Raw genomic sequence first — 22,303 nt, forward strand, 5'->3', positions numbered from 1 at the left:
TGTGGTCGTGGATTGGTGGAGCTTATCACTTTTAATGTGTGATTAGGGGAATACTGCTGACAAATCATGCAGCTGTATACATGGTTATTGTCATGCAAATTGGGGACAAACCAGTCTTGCTGTATTTGGGTGGCCAAATGGTCTCAGGAAGTGTGAGCTGGTAAATTAATGATTCAGGGCGATTGCAAGCAGAGCTTGTGACATAACTGGCTTTCTTGTATAGAGCCGTCTACACAGTAGGTCGCTCCCGGACTGGATGCACCCTTTATTTTCCTATGACGTCTTTTCCTGTGACGACGCAGCTTCCTGTAGTTCCCTCAGATGTAAACTTGCTGACACAGTGTAGTGGAGTGTGTCCTTGTCAATGGTAGTCTTTACTTTGGTCTTAGGGACAGTCTAAGCCACCAGGACAGGGGCAAGTTGTGGGTCTGATGGTACCTTTGGGGGTGTACGTCTGGCTGCTTCTTTAGCTGCTTGACCTGCCAGTGCATTACCCTGGGACACACAATCCTGCCTGTTTGTATGCGCAGCACACTTCACAACTTCCACTGCCTGCGATAACATCAGTGCCTCTATTAGGACCTCTAAGAGTTCTCTATGCTTTTCAGGACTAGCATCTGATTTAAGGAACCCTCGCCTTTTCTATCTCATGATATTGGAATGCACAGTGGTTATTACATATGCTGAGTATGTTGTAACTGTTTCCCCTGCTCACAACTCCAGGGCTGCTACTAATGCCGTCAACTCTCCTGCCGGCGCCAAATAGTGTGCGGGCAGGGGCAATTGTTCTATATAAATCAAAATAACCTGCAGTATATATCCAAGGAGCTGTATCACTGAGCCCTGACTACGGTTGCCCCTCTGTGTCTAATTACTGTTTCTTGGTCAACCGTGGAGGAACCATTCACAAAATAAACAACGCTGTCCGCTATAAGGTCCTCAATGGCTTGACTGCATTCATCAGATCTGTGTTGCACAGTCGTGCCAGTCTTCCTTGGGGTTTAAAAGAGCTTGGGTGAAGAATGTTGCAGGATTGACTGTATGCCATTTCACAGCCTTCAAGGACGGTAGTGACAGTATCACCCCATATCCTGACACTCTGAGTTGTCACAGAGTGGTCTTGGCCTTCTGGATGATAGCGAACACTGCATGTTCTACGGAGAGCATCAGTGGTGCCCCTATAACTATGGGAGTGCTTTCTGTACTGCAAATGCTGCAGTGGCCAGAGCTTGTTCACAGGGTTGGTGTCCTTTTATGCCGGAGTCCAGAAGCCCACTGAAGTACACAATTGTTTTGTGTCCTAGCGGATACTTCTGGAGGAGGAGGGCTGTCATCACCTGACCATTGCAGTAGCAGAATAGGTAGACCTCCTTGGTGTAATCTTGAATTCCCAAGACAGGATCATTTGTTATCTCATCCTTCAGTTTCTAAAAAGTTTCCATCATCTCTGGTGTCCAAATTATCTTAACCTCCCTATCTCTTGCCTGCTTGATAGCCATTAACAATAGGGCTATTGGAATGGTATAATCAAATACACACTGTCTTGCGTAGTTACAGAGGCCCAGAAACTTCTGCATTCTCCTGACCGTTCATGTATCTGACATTTGCCGAATAGAGGCTGTCCTTTCAGGAGTTACACGTCTATCAGATGCTGACAGTAATTGTCCTAAATATTAGAATTCTTCCTTGTACTTCTGAATTTTTCTCTTCTCCACTTTGTGTCCTCTCTGAGCAAGAGTGGTTAGAAGAGATATAGTGTCCCTTTTATACTGTTGCTCAGTAGGACTACAAACCAATATGCCATCAACATATTGCAACAGACTGCTGTCACACTGAAAATTTGCTGGATCATTTTTGTATTGCTCTGATGAACACGCTGGGGGATTAGCAATATCCTTGGGGCTAACAAGAGTACAAATATTGGGTTCTGCGATATGAGAACGCTGTCAGATAGTGACTATCTGGATGGAGAGGAATGCTGAAAACGGTATTCTCAAGATCGATAACAGAAAAGTACCTGGCATCCTGCAGGATGTTTGTGAGGAGGATGGAGGAATCTGGGACAATTGGGAATTTGGGTAACACAATATTGTTCAATGGGCGCAGATCTTGAACCATGTGCCAAGTACTGTCCTTAACTTTCTTAACCGGGTATTTAGGAGTGTTACAAGGTGACACTCCAGGGTAAATTACTCCCTGTTCCAGTAATGCCTGTATAGTGGGGATGATGCCTTCCTCTGCCTCCTTGGACAAGGGGTAATGTTTTACTCTGGGTAAGATGCCCCCTTCCTTCAAAGTATTTAGAATGGTGCAGCATTGCAGATGAGGTTGACATTATGAGGACCCTTAGTCCTTAGTAGATTGGCTTCTTCTACTGCTTGGTGGGGGCATTCTGACTTCCAGCACAGTCCTTGGTGGTATCCTGGAAAAGTATAATCCTTTTCTTGGGGCGATCATCATATAGCTCATCATCCAGTATCTCCCTAGTCATCTTTCCTGGCTCAAGGAAGACAACACATGCCCACAAAGCACCATTATGGTCGCTAGCTGTCAAGGCGCAATAGGTAGGTGTTAGTTCCAAAGCCTCTATCTGCAATATTACTTCTGCTTCTGATAGTCCGGGCCCTGTGCTTGCTGCCTAAAAAGGAATTAGTTGGGCAATTGAACCTCCATCCCCAATATCTCTGGTGTAACTGCTATGATGGTGTATGCTGCTGATGTGAATGCCTCCATAACAGCGGGCCGTGCTCTAGTCTGGTCTCTGCTGGAGGAGTCCACCGTAAGTTCCTTGACTCTGGAGAGTGGAACTCCAGGTGTGGACCAAAACATGCTACTGTCTGGCTTAAAATGAATGTTCATAATCAATTTTGCCATCAAGTTTCTGCCTAAGAAATCTGCTGATCAGCTGGTGAGAACAATAAGCAGCCTTCATTATGTCTCCCCCCTACTTCCATTTTTACTGGTTTGTTAAAAGAAACCCTTATTATTTCCACAGAGAATCCCTGTGTGTTTATGGATCTGTTGGAAATCAGGAGTTCTCCTTCTTTAATATAGGATTTTGTTGCTCCTGTATCTATGAGGAATGCATATCTCTTGTAATTAATAGGCCACCGTCACAGTGGGTTCCTCATCTGGCCTGTGTGTCACTGACAAGACTGAAAACACAGAAATACTCTGCGGGCCTCCTCATTGTGCGTATCCTCCTGCAGGGTTCACCTGGAAAGGATTTGCCCTCCTCACAGCCACCCCTCCTTGTCCATTTTGGGATGGGACTTCCATGGAGGGTACTTGATAGTTCTACTGAGGACAGTCCTTGCTGCGCTTGGGGCATTCCTGGTGACTGCACATTTCGTGAGGGGGTCTGGGGCACATATGTGATGTGCGGATTCTGCTGTGGCTGCACTGTTATATTTCCAGGTGGACCATAAATTCTAATTCTTCCATTTTGCTCATTCCATCTCTTCACGTTACAGTCTCTAATAAGATGCCCAAACGTCTCACAATAATATGTTTGATCCCTTCTTGGGGACTCATCCTACCTGTACCTACTCCACCCTCTACTATTTTCTTGTGTCCTTCTATCATCCTGCTGCTGTGGGTACCGTTATTGGGGAACCCCTGGGACCGTTCCCACAGATATTGCAGTCATCTGAGTGGCTGCTGCCGCTACAGCACCTTCCATTGCATCCTTCTTTGCTAACTTCTGCTGCACCAAGTTGGCTTTCACTTTCTCTGCTACTTCCTGTTTGCTTTTCTCCTTTTCCTGCTTCTTGCAAAAATGGATGATGTGTGCTTGAATTTCGATGCAGGGCTTGGCTTCCAGTGCCACTATGTTATCTAAACTGTTCTGTAATTCAGAAGGCAATCCTTTCTTAACTACATTATAGAATAACGTGGCATTACCTCCTGTGACTTTCCAGCTGTGACCCACTTTTTGGGTTCACTTTTATTTTGTATTATTGATGTATTGTGCAGAATCCTCATTCGGTTGCATAGACTGAGTGGTCTATCAGGGTACATTTTCCTCAGCTGATCTCACACCACAGATCTGATCAGGTTAAATGGCGATCCATCACACCTGGTCTCAGTGAGGGTCACATTTCTAACTTCAGCCTTTTGAAATACTGTGTCTGTTTCATCCCCTATGATTAAAATAAGTAGGCTTTTTACATCCCCGACTGTCAGGGTGATGCCTGCAGTTTGTTTCTCAAATGCTCGGATTCATTTCCCTGCTCCTTCTATAATCGGTGGCAACTGTTTTCTGAGGTTTTTCTTGTCCATATCTGGCCAAGAAACATAATGTGGTGCCCCAGGGCCCTTATGTATCAGGGGCACCTGATGTAAAGAAGTGGTGGTTCAGTGGGGATGTTGCTGTCTGGCATACTTCTGATATATAAGCAAACATTTGCTAAGGTAAGGGTAGTCTCAATCTGGATAACCCTCACCATACAGAATGCAGTTGTCAGCATGTTGTGTAGGTCAAAGGACCCCCTCTTCTGGCCAGGGGCTAGTTTGTGGAGCTAACTGCTCAGTCCAGTCTGCTACGTTTTCTACAAATGGTACAGTGAAATGCCAGCTATTCTCTCCTTCAGCAACAGTCGCACTGGGCGTGAGGCCTGTGCTGCATGAATTTGCATGGGCACTCATTTGCTGAGTGGGTCTGTTGTGGAGAGTCATCCATCCCCTACCCTCGCTTGATTCCATTCTGTGGTCCGGCTGGCCTTGGGTGCTTTGGAGTTGTAGCTGCTCAAGCTCAGGGCTTCCTGCTTCTAGGTAGCACATCTTGTTCTCTTCCCCTTGCCTCAATTTGGTTAGGCAGTCTTCATGTGCCCCTTGTGCAATCTAGGTCAATGAGTGGTCTTTCTTGGAGACCATACATTTGGTGACTTACTTCTTGGGTTTGGAGGAGTTCACCCATGCTCTTTACATGCTGGATTATGGATTTTATCCAGTCAGCTAATTTCTCAAGGCTCCACTAAATTGGTTCTGTACAATCATCGTCATGCCCTTCTCTCCTTACTTCGCTTATATCTCTTGTGTCCTCACTGCGTGATAGCTAGTCCTGCAAACTCTCCGGTGAGACTACTACGCCCTCCTTCTCCTGCCAAAATGCAGAACTACTTTCAGTCCTTCTTTGTTCCTTTACCCTTTCTTGGGATACAAGTTGTCACACCGTCTCTACAGCCCATACATATCGTTGCTCCGCCCTGCATTCCTTCATTGTGGGGTGAACACTTGTTCTCTAATTACTATACCTGAAGGGTCCCTTTTGTGAAGCAACTGCGATGTTGCTGATGAAATATGAGACTGGTCATTGGTGTCCCCTGAACTCTGCTCTTTGCTTTTCACCTCTTGGGGAAAGGTAGGTTCTAGATGCAGTACGAACTATGCCTCTAATTGCCCTGAAAATTGTGGATCCCCTATTCTATTTGCTGTGTGGATGTGCTTGCCCTCTTTTTTTATTTTTTTATTTGTGGGATTACCTTGGGGTCGCTTTAGGGCCGTGTGAAGGGGTTTCAGTTTCCGCGTTTTCTAAAGCTACAGCGGCTTCTTACTGCTGCACTAATGGGTATATGCTGGGCACTGTGTGTGCAGTGCTTGGAGGGTCAAATGGGGGTAGGGGAACAGATGGGGTGCTGGGGGTCTCTTCCTGCAAGGAATCTTTTGAATCTTAACAAAATAATTTCCATAGTGCTAAGGTAGTTTCTATTTACTTTTATTTGGCTCCTTCATATTTACTTAGGAGGTAAGTGACAGCATGCTTGATTGCTCTTTCGCTGAACTTTCATTTTGGCCAAAGATATGTATGCTTTTGGGTGGCTTTAAACCACTGCTGTTTATATTTTTGTAATTTCTTTCTGTCACTGGGGAAAACCTTCTGTATATGTTGTAAGGGGGTCTCCATGTTTAGGTGTTTTAATATTTTGCTTTTTACCATTTCTGCTACCAGATTTCAATAATTGTAAAGTAGACTCACACAACCTTTCTGGTGGGAAATAATTTGGTTTACTTTTTCTTCTTACTGTTTTTACAATGCTCTTTAATTTTTTTGTTCTTTCTACAAAGTCCTGTGGGACACATTACAGTGTATATATATATATTTTACATGCAAAGTACATTTGGAAAAAGAAAAAAAACAGTTTGCATATTTATACAATATCTCGCAACAACATCACACTGTGCCACAATTCATTCTACTGCACGCGGTCGCCTTCAGTCACTCAAACAAACCAAACTTCAAAAAAGAAAATGTGCATGTGGTGGCGTTCTGGCCTTACAAATACATATTACTATTGATTGCGCAACATGTATGCAGTCCTCCAACAATAAAAAACAAATTACATGCGGTACCCTTCTGACCTTACAAATTCACAAAGACATATTTCTGCTAATTGCCCAACACATGTACGGAATCCTTCAACAATAAAAAACAAAAACAATTGCATGTGGTCCGGTACCCTTCTGGCCTTTCAAATTCACAAAGACATATATTTCTGATGATTGTGCAACACATGTAAGCAGTCCTTCAAAAATAAAAAATAAATTGCATGCAGTGCCCTTCTGGCCTTACAAAATTCACAAAGACATTATGTTGCTGCTGATTGCACAACACATGTAGGCAATCCTTTAACAATAAAAAACAAATTGCATGCGGTGCCCTTCTGGTCTTACAAATTCACAAAGACATATTTCTGGTGATTGCACAACACATGTGCTCAATCTTTCAGCAATAAAAAACAAAAACAAATCACATGTGCTTATTTTACAGTTACTTCTGTGTTTAGTATTGCCAAGAGGAGCACGCTTATTTAGAACGATGATCGTGGTTCACTTTGTCCTCACCTTTAAAGAAACCTTGCCAAACCCCTCCTCCTCCCCCCCACCCCGGTGCACAGGCAGAACTTCAATTAACTCAGCTTCGGTTCACCTCATGAAGTTTGTGCGCACCAGGCTCTCTCCGTCTACCGACACCAGCCGTCAGGTGAGGGCACAAAGGAACCTGCTGGAGTGGCTCGCCAACTGCTACGGGATGAATGAATTCGCTCTCATGGCCAGGCAGACTCTTCAGTATTTACTAACTGTTGTTTCAGGAAGAAAAACACTGCGGATTGCCCCACAGCTCTGCACGACCTGCCTCTATGGTTGTTCTCAAATGCCTGTTCACAGACAGGCCCTTTTATATAAATCAGTACAATACTTTACTACACATGATTAAAAATAGATAACTTATAAGTTTACAGATTAAAATGGAAAACACATGAAAACATGTAACCTCCAATAACCCTGAATTCCTAAGTTAAGGCATTACTCGATCTTGTTATATATTAGACAGAGGTTTATGACCAAGCATTCTTTGACCTATGAATGCATACGTGCTCTTTTGTAAATGTAATTTATCTGAAGTGTGTGCTGACAGCGTTGTGTGGCTGAGACTCCTGAGTGCTGGGAATTTCTTTTTTTTTTTCCTGCACCCATTGTAATTCCCACACCTGTGTGCTTTGGGCTAATTTAGTTATGTGCCCAGTGTCTTATCAGTCCGTGATCTGTTTGTAGGCACGGAGAGTGTGCCGGAGTGTGCTAATGTCATGAACACCTGCAGGTTGGTCAGACATGAGTTAACCCTTAACCGATTACCCTTTTGTAATCCTTATTCCGCTACATCCTTGCATGAATCTTTCACCTTGCTCCTGTCAGTGGAAAGTGAAAGGTTTTTGGCCTAAACTGGTTTTTGATTGTGAACTGTATTGGGCCTCTATTGGTGTCTGATGTTGCGTGATGTTTTCACATTTCATATTTACAGTAGTGCACTTATTTTTCCCATTTCCTACAACATTGGCCATCTTTAGCTGTGGCCTTGTGGACCTTTGTGGAAATTTCTCGAGTCTGCAGTAAAATAAATCAATAATACAATTTTAAGTGTAGGTTCGGTTTCATGTCACTTTTGTTGATCATCTCTAAAAATGCACGCATATATCTCATTTGACTGATTGAAGTCCACACAATTCCTGCATTTTTTTCTGTCCCCTTACCCCCGCGCTTTTGTGAAATCAGCATCATATACCTTATAAGCACTTATCTTTTAGCTCTTCGTTAAACATTGCTTTCTTGGGCTGTATCCCCTAGTTTGTTTACTGAGCACTTCCCTTGCCTTTTAATCCATGAAAAAAGAAACGTGGGACTCCAAATAGTAGAGAATTATCCAAACTCTTCCTCTTAGCAAGAGCTTTCAGGATTTTTCGACTATTTTATGCAGGTAGGAATGCTATCCAGATTCATTACTGGCCATCATGCTGAATCTCGAAAACATTCAGAGTTTGTAAAATCAAAATACTTTTTTCTACCGCCCACTTTTAAAAATATTTTTGAAAATGAAAATATTCAGAAAATCACTTCAAACTGAAGCACCATAGGTGGTTCTAACCTGAGTATCCATTCCAATGTTCTGACACCTCCACGAGGGGGGAAACTACTATTTACGTGTAACACCTATAAGCCACTCCTACTGAAGTGGGAAAGGGACAGAAACCCCTTTCTTTATATAACCCTTACCTACTCTAATAGTGGCATGCTTCAACATTGGGGTCACCCTCACTCCTAAAAATCAAGGTTGACTCAACTATATTCCCGGGGACCCTTATGAAGAAAATTAAACAGTGGGAGTAATTTTCAAGATAAAATTTCCTCATCCACTCCCCAGGTATTCCTTTATTAATGGGGTCGATTGAAAGGTTAAACAATATGTAGGGGTATTTAGGATATATTGGTCCTATGACCCTTATTCACCAACATGTTTCAGCCCTACACTCACAGCCTAAGAAGGTCTTAAGCTTTCGTCGGGTGGGTTAGTAAATCTGTCACTCCCCCAGTGAAGTGTCTTATGTGTTCAATTTGTGCAGCATGCAACTAATTTTTAAGCATGCACAGAGAGTGTAATACTTGCCAATCTATGTTGTATCTGTAATGAAAAATATATATATGACTTAAGGAAAAGAGCAATGGAGTGATTCTCCATTCCTGACATGCATTTATTGCTCTTAGTGTGCATAATTCAAATACTCGAGACCATGCACTGATTTCTTTTCTGCTCACTCATTGGTGTTTTATTCACCCACATAAACATGCCTGCCAAAAACCAGGCCTGTTGTGAACAACAGTACAATATTGTGACTTACCTCCTGTGTCACACTAAAGTGTATGCCGCTCTCTTTCATAAATGCTTCTCAAAGGAAGGCATGCTTCTTTCATAGGAAAATACATGACTACTTTTCACGACCACATCAGGGGTTTTACGAGCATCGCATCCATATATACAGATGCACCAGAATGTAAATAAAATTGTCACGCAATTTATAACCACTCAACAAAAATGCTGGAGATTACTGCCTCCACAGGTGCTAATGTGGACGCCCTACAAAGAGGGCGATAGGACATTTTATAAGAATAAGCATTTCTTTCAACCACATTTTGGAAGATCGTAGCCTCAAGCAGAGTAACTACATAAAATGTAAGCTACCTCTCGAGGCACGCCGTGCAGCAAAATGAGGCACTTCGATGGTCGCAACCCATCATGTGACCTACATGGCTCTGCTCCCCTGCTCGTAGTGGAAAAGAGAGATCGATGACCATCGTATATACTTCCCCTAGGCTGGCCAGTTTGGCCGCGTATCCCAATTCTTAAAAAAATTGCAGGATGACAGCGCAGTGACGTTGATTTTCGCCAAGGGTTCCGAAATTGTATGGGCAATACCCGCTCAGCTCCGGTGCCCTGGAGAGACCACTCCTCCTACTGCACGGTGCGTCACTGTTCAGTCAGCCTTGGGTAACGTGCGTGATACCGCGTGTCAAGCCGAGGTTCATGGGAAATGTAGCCTTAATGTATTCAGCGGAGGATGGCAGAATGTTATATTGTGTAAGTCAGAATGTCACTAGGTCATAAGAGAAGTAGAATGTTACTATTTGAACGTGTGGAGTTGAGAGGGTCTTGAGATACGAGCGGCAGCTGAGGAGTGCGGGCAGAGGCTGGGATGTTTCCTTGATGTTAACTTGTTTCACGGAGCATTAAATAGAAGAAGAGATCCTGTTTCATCACTCACCAACTGCTGTGTAATTACTACTTTGTAACACTGGCGACGATTTACGCTCCTCATCTTGGATTTTCTTGGATTTTCTGCTTGAACATCCCAACTCCAGATAAGTCTTGATTTCATCTAGCGACATTTATTTACTTTTAACAACCTTTCCGGACCTTTCGGCCTCAATTAATTTTAACTTTGACTCTCGACAACCCGACGCTCCTGTTGCCTAGCAACAAAATAACTTGCACTTTGTTTGCACATTTCAATCCAGCACGAGTTGCATTACTCGCGCGCATTCTTCCCGACTCCATTCAAGTCTACTTAATATTCGCGTGCGCCGCACGTCTGCTGTTGACAATCAAACTCGCCCTCTACTCTCAAGTCTCAATACGCGCACTGCGCGTCAGCTGCTATTTCTGCACGAGTCAAGTTTGTTCAACTTTCAAGTGCGCCGCACGGCGACAACTCGTACATGCGGGCGGAGGCTGGGATGTTTCATTGATGTTAACTTGTTTCACGGAGCATTAAATAAAAGAAGAGATCCTGTTTCATCTCTCACCAACTGCCGTGTAATTACTACTTTGTAACACTGGATGTAATGCTCAGTGAAACAAGTTAACATCAAGGAAACATCCCAGCCTCCACCCGCACTCCTCAGCTGCCGCTCGTATCTCAAGACCCTCTCAACTCCACACGTTCAAATAGTAACATTCTATTTCTCTTATGACCTAGTGACATTCTGACTTACACAATATAACAGAGAACAGAACCATTTCCAGAGCCAAATGTCCTATACACCCTGGCACACATTTTGCAGTGTGAATTATGAGAACATTTATAAGAAACGTACCCTCTGGGGAAAAAGGAAAAAATTATTATTTTTAATTTCATTTGGGGAGGTTCCTGCCGTCTATTGGAGGGAGCTTTTGAATGCACGTTGAGAAGCAAGTAGTGATTTTAAAACTAACAGATGAGATTAGAGGGGAATTACGCCTCCTATATCATCACTCTCAGGATTAGCACCAAAGAGAGGGGAGGAGGGGGAACCCACAGACGTAGTCTATAAAGTACCGGGTCAGTATCGCATTGTGTTGTGAGCACATGGGCTACGTGGATACCCGGAGTATTTACCAGGCCTTATTTCCATCTAATGAGTGTGTGGTCTTAGATAGCTCTAGGTCCCTATCCAGGGGATTAGCTCGATTTTTACAGACCTATTTACCCAAAGTAAGGTGTTGATGCACGTTCCAATTGTATTGTAGTCACTTTAATACCACAAGTTATGGAACAAATGATTGTTAAGTTGATTCCAGGGAATCTCGCCAATGAAACCCTTTTTGTGCGTTTGCAATTTATACACCCATTTTTGCTTTTTCACTAGGAGCTTCCGGTTAATCCCACGTTGAGCAGTGAGTTTCTCTATTATGGTCTAATAAATGTCTTTGTCACTTTGATTCCTCTCGAGGAAATGGGCTGTCAGTCTGGTTGAATGTTTTTTGCATCTGATTTTGCTCCTATGTTCGCTAATGCGAATTTCAGTCTTACTCGTTGTTATACTGACTTAGCGGAGGCCACATGGGCAGGCGATGACAGAGATCACATTGCTACTGTTGCAATTTGAATGCACCCTCAGTTTCCATGGGGCGAGCAAGCCCAAATCAATCTTATTTGATTGTGAAGTTAAAGGATATAGAGAGGAATGTTCACATGGAAAATGCCTCGTAACAGGGGGCAGGTCCCATAGGGTAGCTTGGTGTTCAGAACTGCCCTTCCACGTGTTGCTGTATACTAATCTATCTCTAATTCTATTTCTCTAGAATGAGAACATTTTTTTATTTTTAAGTGCAATTTGTTGCAAGTCGGGATATGCCAGTGTTTATTAATAGTCAGTTTGATGGTAGTGGAAGAGGAATTATATGTGTTGACAAAGTTAAGGGAATCTTTTGTCCTGTTTCGCATTATTTTCCAACAAGGCATCTCTCGGGACATTCCATGCACTCTTCTGTGCCTTCATGATGAGCCCCTCAGGATATTCTTTCTTTCAGTTTCTTAGTAAGTTTCTTAGCCTCCATCAAGTAGTCTTGAAGATTGGAGCAGTATCGCCTGTTCCGTAGGAACTATCCAATTGGTAGATTCTCCCTCAGGGCCCGGGGATGAGCACCATTAAAATCCAGCAGGCTGTTGCAGTTGGTGGGTTTCGTGTATATAGGGAGCTAATAAGCTTAATGTCTTTCAAAATTATGTTAACATCCAGAAAGGACACCTGAGTTCTATTAGTTGTTGTGAAGCTGAGGAGTGGGTTCCTTCTGTTAAGCCGTCCGTTGAAGGATTAAATGGTGGTGTCATCCATGTGCCATGGGACTAGGGTATCATCAATGTATCGTCACCACAACCGTTTCTGATCTTTATGAGGATTGTTGTTCGAAATATTTTCGCCCTCAAACCACCAACTCATGTAGAGGAAGGCAATGCTTGCAGCAAAAGTTGCAATTTCTTGATTTTCTCTCACAGCTGGGTCTGTTGGATCAGCCTGCAGAACCACATAGTTTCCTTCATCACGTAGGAGAGTGAGACATGCCTCTCTGTAATCTTCTTTCATTTGTGTTACAATGGCTCCTCTCTTATCCGCTGACTTGATGACCAGACGGTTCTTCCTACTTAGGGTCTCCAATGCCATGTTCTCCTTTTGTTCAAATTAAAAAATATATTTTTATCTGGGGTTAGTTCCTCAACTTCTTTAACTACCACCTCTTCAAATGCCCATACTTCAGGGGGTATTGTGGATGGAGTACCATAGGTCGTTCCATCATTACCCTTTGTGCTTGTTATGAGTGCAGCTTACTTAAGGACAGAGTGATCAGCTTCAGTGAAGCCAGTTCAGCTCAGTTATTTTGTCTAACTGACGAGGAAACCGTCTGTTACACAATGTTTTTACCTTCTTGAGTGATTATTTTTCCAGCCTTCAAGTTTTTTTAGTCCTGTACTTCTATTTTCCTGATATCGTGATGACACAGCATTTGCAACAATGCTTTATTCAGGTAAGAAAACACAGTTTCCTGTCGTCATTTAGATGCATTGGGTGCTTATATGCACTTTTTCCAATGTAGGGGATTATGTCATTTCAGAATGTGCACTCCATCTCAACTGCCTATGATGGAATCTTCATAACTGACAGCAAAGTACATGCAGTGCCTTCCACCTGCCCCCGCTTTTTTCTTACCCCTATTGTTTTATTTATTTATTTGTGGGTAAAGCCCCAGTCAACCAATGCCTACTGAGGTTCTGGTGCAGACTTTACAGTTGTCCTCCTTGGTGTCATGGGGTGCTTTAGAACTGATGAATTAGTGCAGAGGGAAGAATTTGTGATTTTGGCACCATAGATTCCTGTGCTGATCACTTTATGGCTAAGATAGTCAGCACCAGTTGAGCCAATTACATAGAATAGAGATATGCAGCCAGCGTTCAATGAGGTGTGCCATTTACACTGATTAACATGAATTAAGGGAGGCATTTCTCTAGGGCGCTCCACATAAGGATATAGTTAGATTGTGACGAGTCCTATAAACTTGGTGTTTAGGCTGTATAATCCATTTAAAAGGAGATCTAGTGAGCCAGATTACCCAGCCATCAAATGTTATCTTGTTTTACCATTCCTCGTTTGGTTTTAGTGGCATTGTTTGGGTGGGTGTGCTGTATTCTTGTGAAAGCCGGAGGTTCTGGATATCTTTAACATTTTATAACCACTCCTTTTTTGACCCTGCAGGTCAAATGTCCTGTAACCCTTCCTTTGGGGGCATCGGAAAGGGGCACCTTATGCGAGAGGTGGATGCCCTAGATGGGCTGTGTGCCAGGATCTGTGACCAATCTGGTATTCACTACAAGGTTCTCAACAGGAGTAAGGGACCAGCTGTATGGGGGCTTCGAGCACAAATCGACAGGAAACTCTACAAGGAGAACATGCAGGTTAGTGCAAAAGGAGGCAGTATGGAAGTGGATATTAATCTAGCTCTGGAGACAACATATGCATATTTGTCATTCTGAACACTGTAGCTAGAGTGTGTTGTGCAGTTTTGAATATAATGTCTAGAGTCTGGTATTCACATCTGAAGTCTAACGTGCTATGTTAAGATTTGGATAGTAAATCAGGGGTCACATCTTGCACATCTCCTTAAGGTTAAACCAGATTGGAATAAGTCTAAAGCAAAGCATGCTCATTCATCACCTTGCCATGTTAAATGATTATCTGTGCTTTTTCTCTTTGATCTGCCAGTAGCTTTTGACATCGTATAGCAAATAGTTTTTTCCTTCACTCTTGCTTCTCTTAGGATCATTAGTATTGTACTGTCTGGGGTTTCATTGTGTCTTTCTGACTGCTCTAGTTTGAGCAGATCTGAAACTTGACCCCCATATTTAGAGTCTCCCAAGCCTCTGTCCTTAACCCACTCATTTTTTCTATCCACCCTACTCCTCTTGCCTTCACTATCTCCTTTGGTCTTTCTTATCACTTTCATACTGATAGTTCTGAAATCTTTGTCTTTCTCCCCCATTTTCTTCTCCTTTCATCTGACATCACCCTGAACCACTGTTTATTGCTGTTTCCAACAGCTTCCCTTTCTCAGTCTCACTCTGTTCACAGTCTGACACTTGTGCTGCTGGAAGATGGGTTCTACCCATCTAATCCACCTGGATCTTTCATTTTTTGCTCACTTGGTTTTAGACTTTACTGTGGTGGAGCCTCATAACCTGTGACTCACCCACAGTAAACCCATGGAAAATGAATGGCGTATATTTACAGCCAGTGTCTGCCTTTTAAGATAAGCCCGCTGCAGTGCAGCAAGAGTAAGAGGCACTTGGTTGGTTACACGCAAATACTGCACATGTGTGCTGGCTGTGCGTAGGAGACTCCTATTTAGTGCAGCCCATTAACTGCTCGCAGGTACCTTGGAATAGAGGGAACTCTGCAGGATTGGGTATTGAATTGGGGTAGACCTAATGTTGATATAGGGAAAGTCAGCATGCTTTACTGACTTGTCTGCAGCGGCACTCCATTATACACTCTTGGGAAACGCTGCCTTGGAGCACAGCTCAGTTTCCCCTTGGTCTACAGACACCGGAGACATACCAATTTAGAGCATAACATGTGAGGAAAGATCAGTTCTTCAAAGTCCAAAGACATGTCTGTACAGCTTATGGGTCATACATGAATGTCACATTTTTCTGGGTCAACTCGGGGTCAGAGGCCAGGATCTTGGTCGCCCTGCTGTGCTGGGTTAATTCCTTTTCTCTCAAGTGCTAGGAACAAAGGACTCCCCACAGAAAAGGGGCAATTAACTGTGATTAACTCCAAGGAGGAAAGGGGTGGGGTGGAATAATTTGCATCAATCAGCCAGCTGTCACCCTGGGCCATGAAGGGGGCCTGCCCAAGCCCATTAAACGAAGTAGTGAGCCCAGACTTTTAGAGCTAAACCAGGAAGGGGCTTCCTTTGAAAATGTTCTGGGGAAGGCCCTGGCAGTGATATCAGTGAGAGATGAAGCTGAGATCCCCAGAGCAGATGTGGCAGGTAACTCTTGGGTGACGCCATTGTGAAATATCCCAGCATGTTGCTCACGAAAGTTGGGACAGAGCCGGAGAGGTGATGTGGCATCCCAGGATAGGCCAGAGTTGTACCCCTGCTGGCACCTTCCGCCCTCACTTAAAAGGACATGAGCAGGGGAAAGAGCTCTTTCTTGGGTGTGCTTTTCTGCTGAACACTGGAACTGGAGGCAGTCGAGATGGACAAATGGAATGAAGAACCCCCTGATGGCCATCTGGACTAAGGACTCAGACTCTAATTGACCACAGGACCAGTGGGGTTCTCCAAAGCACCAAAAAATCTGGTCCACTTACACTCCTTAAGAGCAAGTTGGGGCGAAAGACTGGGCTTCTGTGCAAAGGAGGAGAGAGAGCCAGAGAGAAAACAAAGAGGAAGGCTAGCAGAGGCAGCCTGTGAAAAAAGCTCCCTGTGGAGTTTGTCGCCTTGAAGGCCAGAAGGTCTGACAAAAGTGCTCCAGGTGACTAGGGTTCGGCCACCGAGAGCAAAAGGAGACCAGAACCATGTAAAACTGTCCAGTGGGGCCTGTAATATGAGCCTGCAAAGGATTTGACTTCCCTCGCTTCCCCTGCTTCCCCTGCTTCCCCTCTTCCCCCAACAAAGCCAGGAGCGCATGAGCTCCACTGCCTGAGCCTTTTTAAGCCCCAGGTGGGCCAGGGCCTGGGGGGTTGTCGCCAGAATTAAGGCCTGTGTATCCGGCTGGGAGTGGACACGCGTAGTGCTCCCTCCCCAGTATTCAAGGAGCCCAGGGACTCCAACTGTGAGAAAGTAGCCTCTTTCTAGCATGGTTACACCCATTTTTGGCCTGTTTGTCAATGTTTGTCAGTGTGTTTTTACTGTCTCACTGGGATCCTGCTAGCCAGGACCCCAGTGCTCATAGTTTGTGGCCTACATGTCAATTTGTTTTACTGTTTTGTCAGTATGCTTGACTGTGTCACTGGAGTGCTGTGAGAAAGTAGACTTTTTCTAGCATGGTTACCCCCACTTTTGGTCTGTTTCTGAGTGTGTGTCAGTGTGTTTTGCCTGTCTCACTGGGACCCTGCTGGCCAGGACCCCAGTGCTCATAGTTTGTGGCCTAATGTGTAGTAATTGACTGTGTCACTGAGGCTCTGCTAATCAGAACCTCAGTGCTTATGCTCTCTCTGCTTTTAAAATTGTCAATATAGGCTAGTGACTTCATTTACCAATTTCAATTGGCACACTAGACCCCCCTTATAAGTCCTTAGTATATGGTACCTAGGTGCCCAGGGCATTGGGGTTCCAGGAGATCCTTATGGGCTGCAGCATTTATTTTGCCACCCATAAGGAGATCAGACAAACCCTTTCACTGGCCTGCCATTGCAGCCTGCGTGAAATAGTGCACACAATATTTTCACTGCATTTTCACTGCACTTAAGTAACTTATAAGTCACCTATATTTCTAATCTTCACTTGCTGAATGTTAGGTGCAAAGTTACTAAGTGTGAGGGCACCCTGGTACTAGCTCTCCCAGCGATTCTGCACACACTACACTTGTCTAGGGGGGAATTTGTGATTCGCATTCCACTTGCTTAGTATATGGTTTGTGTTGCTCCTAGACCTATTTTCCCCCATTGCATTCTATAGCATTTCCTATTGTTTGCACTATCTTATGTCTAATTACTTACCTTATTTTGGTGTCTAGTGTATATATTGTGTATAATACTTACCTCCAGAAGGAGTATTGCCTCTAAGGTGTTTTTGGTACTGTATCACCCAAATAAACTACCTTTATTTTTGGTAACACTGTGTATTGTATTTACTTGTGTATAAGTACTGTGTAACTAAAAGTAGTATTGCAGGAGCTTTGCATGTCTCCTAGTTCAGCCTAAGGTACTCTGCTACAGTTCTACCTCTATCAGCCTAAGAAGCTAGAACACTACTACATTTCGCTGATAAGGGATAACTGGACCTGGTGTATGGTGTAAGTACCCAAGGTACCCACTACAAACCTGGCCAACCTCCTTCAATACTTATATGCAGCTCCACAATGGTAACTTCGAATATGGCAATGTAAGGTGTCTAAGATCATGGAATGATCCCCCCATTCCAAATCTGGCATTGGGGGGCCAATCCCATGCATCCTGGGGGCTCCCCCATGGACCCCCAGTACTGCCAAACCAGCTCTCTGAGGCTTGCACTGCAGCTACAGCTGCTTCCCCCTCACAGGGTTCTGCCCTCCTGAGGTCTGAGCAGCTCAGACCCAAGAAGGCAGGACAAAGCATTTCTTTTGGGAGGAGGGTGTTACACCCTCTCCCTTTGGAAATAGGTGTTGCAGGCCTGGGAGGGGTAGCCTCACAAAGCCTCTGGAAATGCTTTGAAGGGCACAGATGGTACCCTCCTTGCATAAGCCAGTCTACACCGGCTCAGGGACCCGCAGTCCCTGCTCTGGCACGAAACTGGACAAAGGGGAGTGAACACCCCTCTCCATCACCACCCCAGGGGTGGCACCCAGGGCCTCCCTCTGCTCGCCCATCTTGGTTTCAGGATGGTCAGGGAACTCTGGGAGAATCTGAGTGGCCAGTGTCAGCAGGTGACATCAGAGACCCCCCTGATGGTTGCTTACCTGGTTAGGTGACCAATCCCCCTCTCAGGGCTATTTAGGGCCTCTTCTCTGGGTGTTTTCTCAGATTTGGTTTTGCAAGATTCCAGCAGGATTCCTCTGCTTTACCTTCCACCATTGGATGAACCTCAGAACTGCTCCAGGAACTCTACAACTGCAACAAAGTATCCAAGAAGGCTACTGCAATTCTGTAACTTCAGGTCCTGCCAGCAACTGCAACAGTTTCCAGGTTGTGCACACTCTGGGGACTGCCTGTCTTCATCCTGCACCGGAAGGACTGAAGTAATCTCCAGTGGAGTGATGGAGTCACTTCCCTGCTTCAGCAGGCACCTCTTTGCAGTGACAACCGGTACTCTGGGACTCCTCTCCTGTCTACAAGTGTGATCCGTGGAACACAGGTGGTGGACCGAAGTGATCCTGACTGTCCAAAGGTCCAGCTGTCCAAATTTGGTGGAGGTAAGGGCTTGCCCCCACCCCGAGCCAGACAGTACCCCTGTGCACCACGTGTTTTACAGCTCCTAGGGCTGCTGTGTGCTTCTCCGAGAAATCCTTTGTACACAGTGTAGCCCAGGTCCCTAGCACTCTATCCTGCTACGCTCAGCACCCTGAGTTGTTCTCGGGCGGCGTGGGATCCCTTTGTGTGGTGCTGCGATGACTGTGGTTTGCAACTCCTTTGTCCCCGTGTCCTGGGACTCCTGTGGGTGCTGCCTGTTCTTCTGAGGGCTCTCTGAAGTGCTGAGAGCCCCCTCTTTCTCCTCAGTCTGAGTTGAAACCTCCAGGACCCTCCTGGGCCCAGGTAGCGCCTTTTCCTACCTACCGCAACATTTGCGTGAGCCAAGGCTTGTTGGCGGAATCCAACGACGAAGACCATCCCGCATCCAACGACTCGACGTGGGACATCTCTTGCACCAAGCAGGAACCCGCAGCTGTCTTCTTTGGTGCATTTCTGACTTTTTCTTCCACTTTAGCACCTTCTTCCGGGTTAGCAGGGTCTCCTGTTCTTCATACACTCATCTTCTGTTTTTGGACTTCGTCTCCTCTCTCCACAGGTCTTCAGGTCCAGGAATCCATCGTTAGTGTCTTGCAGTCTTGCTTTGTTTTTGCATAATCCTTTACCACGACTCCTAGTGTGTTCTGAGGAAACCTGCTGTACTTTACTACTGTTTTCCTGAGCTCTGGGCTGGGCTACTTTACTTACCTTTGGTGTTTTCTTACACTCCCAGCGCCCCTCTGCACACTACTCTTGCCTAGGTGGGGAACCGACATTCGCATTCCAACATTTTAGTATATGGTTTGTGTTGCCCCTAGGCCCATTCTACCCTAAGGTGATTTTCACTCTTTGCACTATTTTGTGTCTGTGTACGTACTTGATTTTGGTTACTAGTGTATATTTTAAGTGTTTTACTTACCTCCTAAGGGAGTATAGCCTCTGAGATATTTTGGCTTTGTTACTAAAATAAAGTACCTTTACTTTTGGTTACAGTTAGTATTGTCTTTCTTGTTTTTGAGTACTGTATGACTACTGTGGTATTGCAAGAGCTTTCCATGTCTTCTAGTTCAGCCTTGACTGCTCTGCCTACAGCTACCTCTAGACAGCCTGGCTTCTAGACACTGCCTACATTTCACTAATAAGGGATAACTGGACCTGGTATAAGGTGTAAGTACCTTAGGTACCCTCTACAAACCAGGCCAGCCTTCTACACCAATTTCCAGTCTGTTTCATTCAACTGGGGGCCTGGACCCCCAACTCCAGGCGTCCCGCTGTTGCAGAGATGCAGGGACCACCATCGTGCCCCTGGGAAGTAACTCAGGGGCCCAGGATCCCCAACTCTGGGCCTTGACCTATCACAAAGGAAAAGGAGAGTTCTGAACTCTCCCCAATGTGGCAGGCCCATCCCTGTGTTCGGGTGGAATGGGCTGCCACCACACTGCAATGAAGCCGCCTGCAGGAGTGTGATCCATGCAGGGATTTGGCTAGGGGTAGTACAGTATGGGATTCTGAGGCAGCCCCAATGAAGTGACGCTTTTGGGATTCCCGGTTGGGACTGCACTCCTCTCATCCCTGCCAGTAAAAAAAAAGATATGCGGCTAGAAAGAAAAAAAAAAAAAAAAAAAAGAGTACAGCAATGGGTCTCTTGGCTTGGCACGAGAGCCGCTCATAAAGTATGCGCTGATCTCCCTGTGCATGCCCCATAATGCCCTGCAGGCTTGCCTGTATGTTCGACTCGTTTTCGGCCTGTGGTGGTCCAGGGTTGATGGGGTCACCACCAAAGGAATTGCAGCACAGCCTCCCCCAAGAGGATTTTAGGAGTCCCCACCGTAAATTGGGTCAGACTCCAAAAGAATAACATCCCACGTATTCTAAAGCATTTTCAAGTATTACCTAGACTGGAACAGTGCCCTCTAGGCTTAAGGTCGATGGCTGCAGTGTCTCTGTATCCTTAAGATGTTCCACATAAGTTTTCATGCTGTGCAGTGCCCTCTAGGGACGAAAGTCTGTGATTGCAAGTGTTGTGATCAGAAATGTGATGCTCTTTAGGAGCTATGTTTTAATTGTGTTTTTCATGACAAAAGTTATTGCTAGTACACAAATCATCCAGACCTGCATATCCATTTTTCTTGTAAATACTTTATTAAAATAATAATGCTGACAACCACTCATGTTTAAAGTAAACAGGCTTTATTGCCAGTAGTGGGTGCATTCATTCAAGGTTATATTCAGTTATTGCATTTTCAGTTATTGCATTTTAGTACAAGTGAACGTTTTGCCATGTGGTTTGTTGAACTAGACCCCCTTTGGGAGGGGCAAGATAGATTACGCAATGTCATCAAGAAGTATTTCCATCAACTTATGTATATTTGTAAACTAATGCGTAATATTGAGTAGTGTGTGTAATAAATGTTCCTTTTCATTTTTCAAAAGAAAAGGCACAGACTGGGCTATCATTTATTGAATGTAACTAGTGTGTACCTGTGAATGGTGATTACTAGCCCACTCCACCTCCCTTGAGTAGGCATCCATCTGCTCTGCTTCGCTATCCTGAGAGAGTCAAGCTCTACAGTGGGGTGTTTGGTTCCCAGTAGAGGACAAATGCGGAGCCATTACTTGTGCAGGCCACACAACTAATTGCTCTTTTTTTTACAGGTGCTATTTCCCACAATACAATACCAATATGTGTCTACAGTACAATGCAAAATGTGTCAATCCCTATTCAAGCTGCAAAGCTGCTCATCTCGATTCTTGCCCACTGTTAGCAGCAGAACCTTTAATCGAATCACCATAACCTTGACATCCTACACTTCTCTTGCCTATTTTTGCTGACTCTCCTTTCATACTTGTATTCTCTGTAGCTTTCTTTGTATCATTTTCCAGTACCTTCACAGTGGTTTTAAATGTTTATGCACAGATTGGTAGATAACTACGTAAATCTCCCCTGAGATAGTTTGCACCCACATCGAAAGCTTCATAATGTTTGCCTACAAAAACATTGTTGGTATTTTTGACCTCTTTGCAACCTTAATTGCAGTCTTTAATGCTGTTGGCCAAGCCCAGGTATAGCTAGTGATTCGTTCACTATATTATAATATATTTTGCAGACTTTGGCCCTCATTATGACATTGGCGGTAAATCCCACTTACCGCCACGCTGACTGCTGCCAACTTACCGCCGCTGCAGCGGATATCTGTTCACCATATTATGACACACACCAATCCGTCAGTATTCAGCCACATACACAAATCCACCAGCCCAAAGGTCAGTCATAAACTGGCAGTATCAAAACCCACACCGTTACGGCAACAGAGCAACGCCCATCACATTATGACCCACGAATCACTACGGAGGACATTCAACGGCAGTGAACCATTGCGCTCACAGTGGACACCCACAGACAAAACGCCACTACATTGGACAATTCAAACAACACACACCTGACACCCATACACACACCACACCCACACCACTATAAAACACACACCCACATTACCCACAACCCTTTACCATTTCAAACCATTGCCAGCAGAGAGACATCAAGACCACTGACACAACTAGAGCC

General features: G+C 44.6%; 1 protein-coding gene across 11 annotated transcripts in view; it reads left to right on the plus strand.

The window, feature by feature from the left end:
* MTO1 (mitochondrial tRNA translation optimization 1) overlaps positions 1 to 22,303 on the plus strand; it is a 1,525,874-nt gene that overhangs the window by 163,785 nt on the left and 1,339,786 nt on the right. For all 11 annotated transcript variants that reach the window (XR_011205509.1, XR_011205508.1, XM_069243966.1 and 8 more), the window contains one exon: positions 13,840 to 14,039. Coding sequence is in view for 9 of the 11 variants with exons in the window: in XM_069243966.1 (XP_069100067.1) it covers positions 13,840 to 14,039 (200 nt within the window). In the remaining 2 variants the exon portion in view is untranslated. The remainder of the gene's footprint in view (positions 1 to 13,839; positions 14,040 to 22,303) is intronic.

Source organism: Pleurodeles waltl, chromosome 7 (assembly GCF_031143425.1).
Source record: "Pleurodeles waltl isolate 20211129_DDA chromosome 7, aPleWal1.hap1.20221129, whole genome shotgun sequence".
Taxonomy (NCBI): domain Eukaryota; kingdom Metazoa; phylum Chordata; class Amphibia; order Caudata; family Salamandridae; genus Pleurodeles; species Pleurodeles waltl.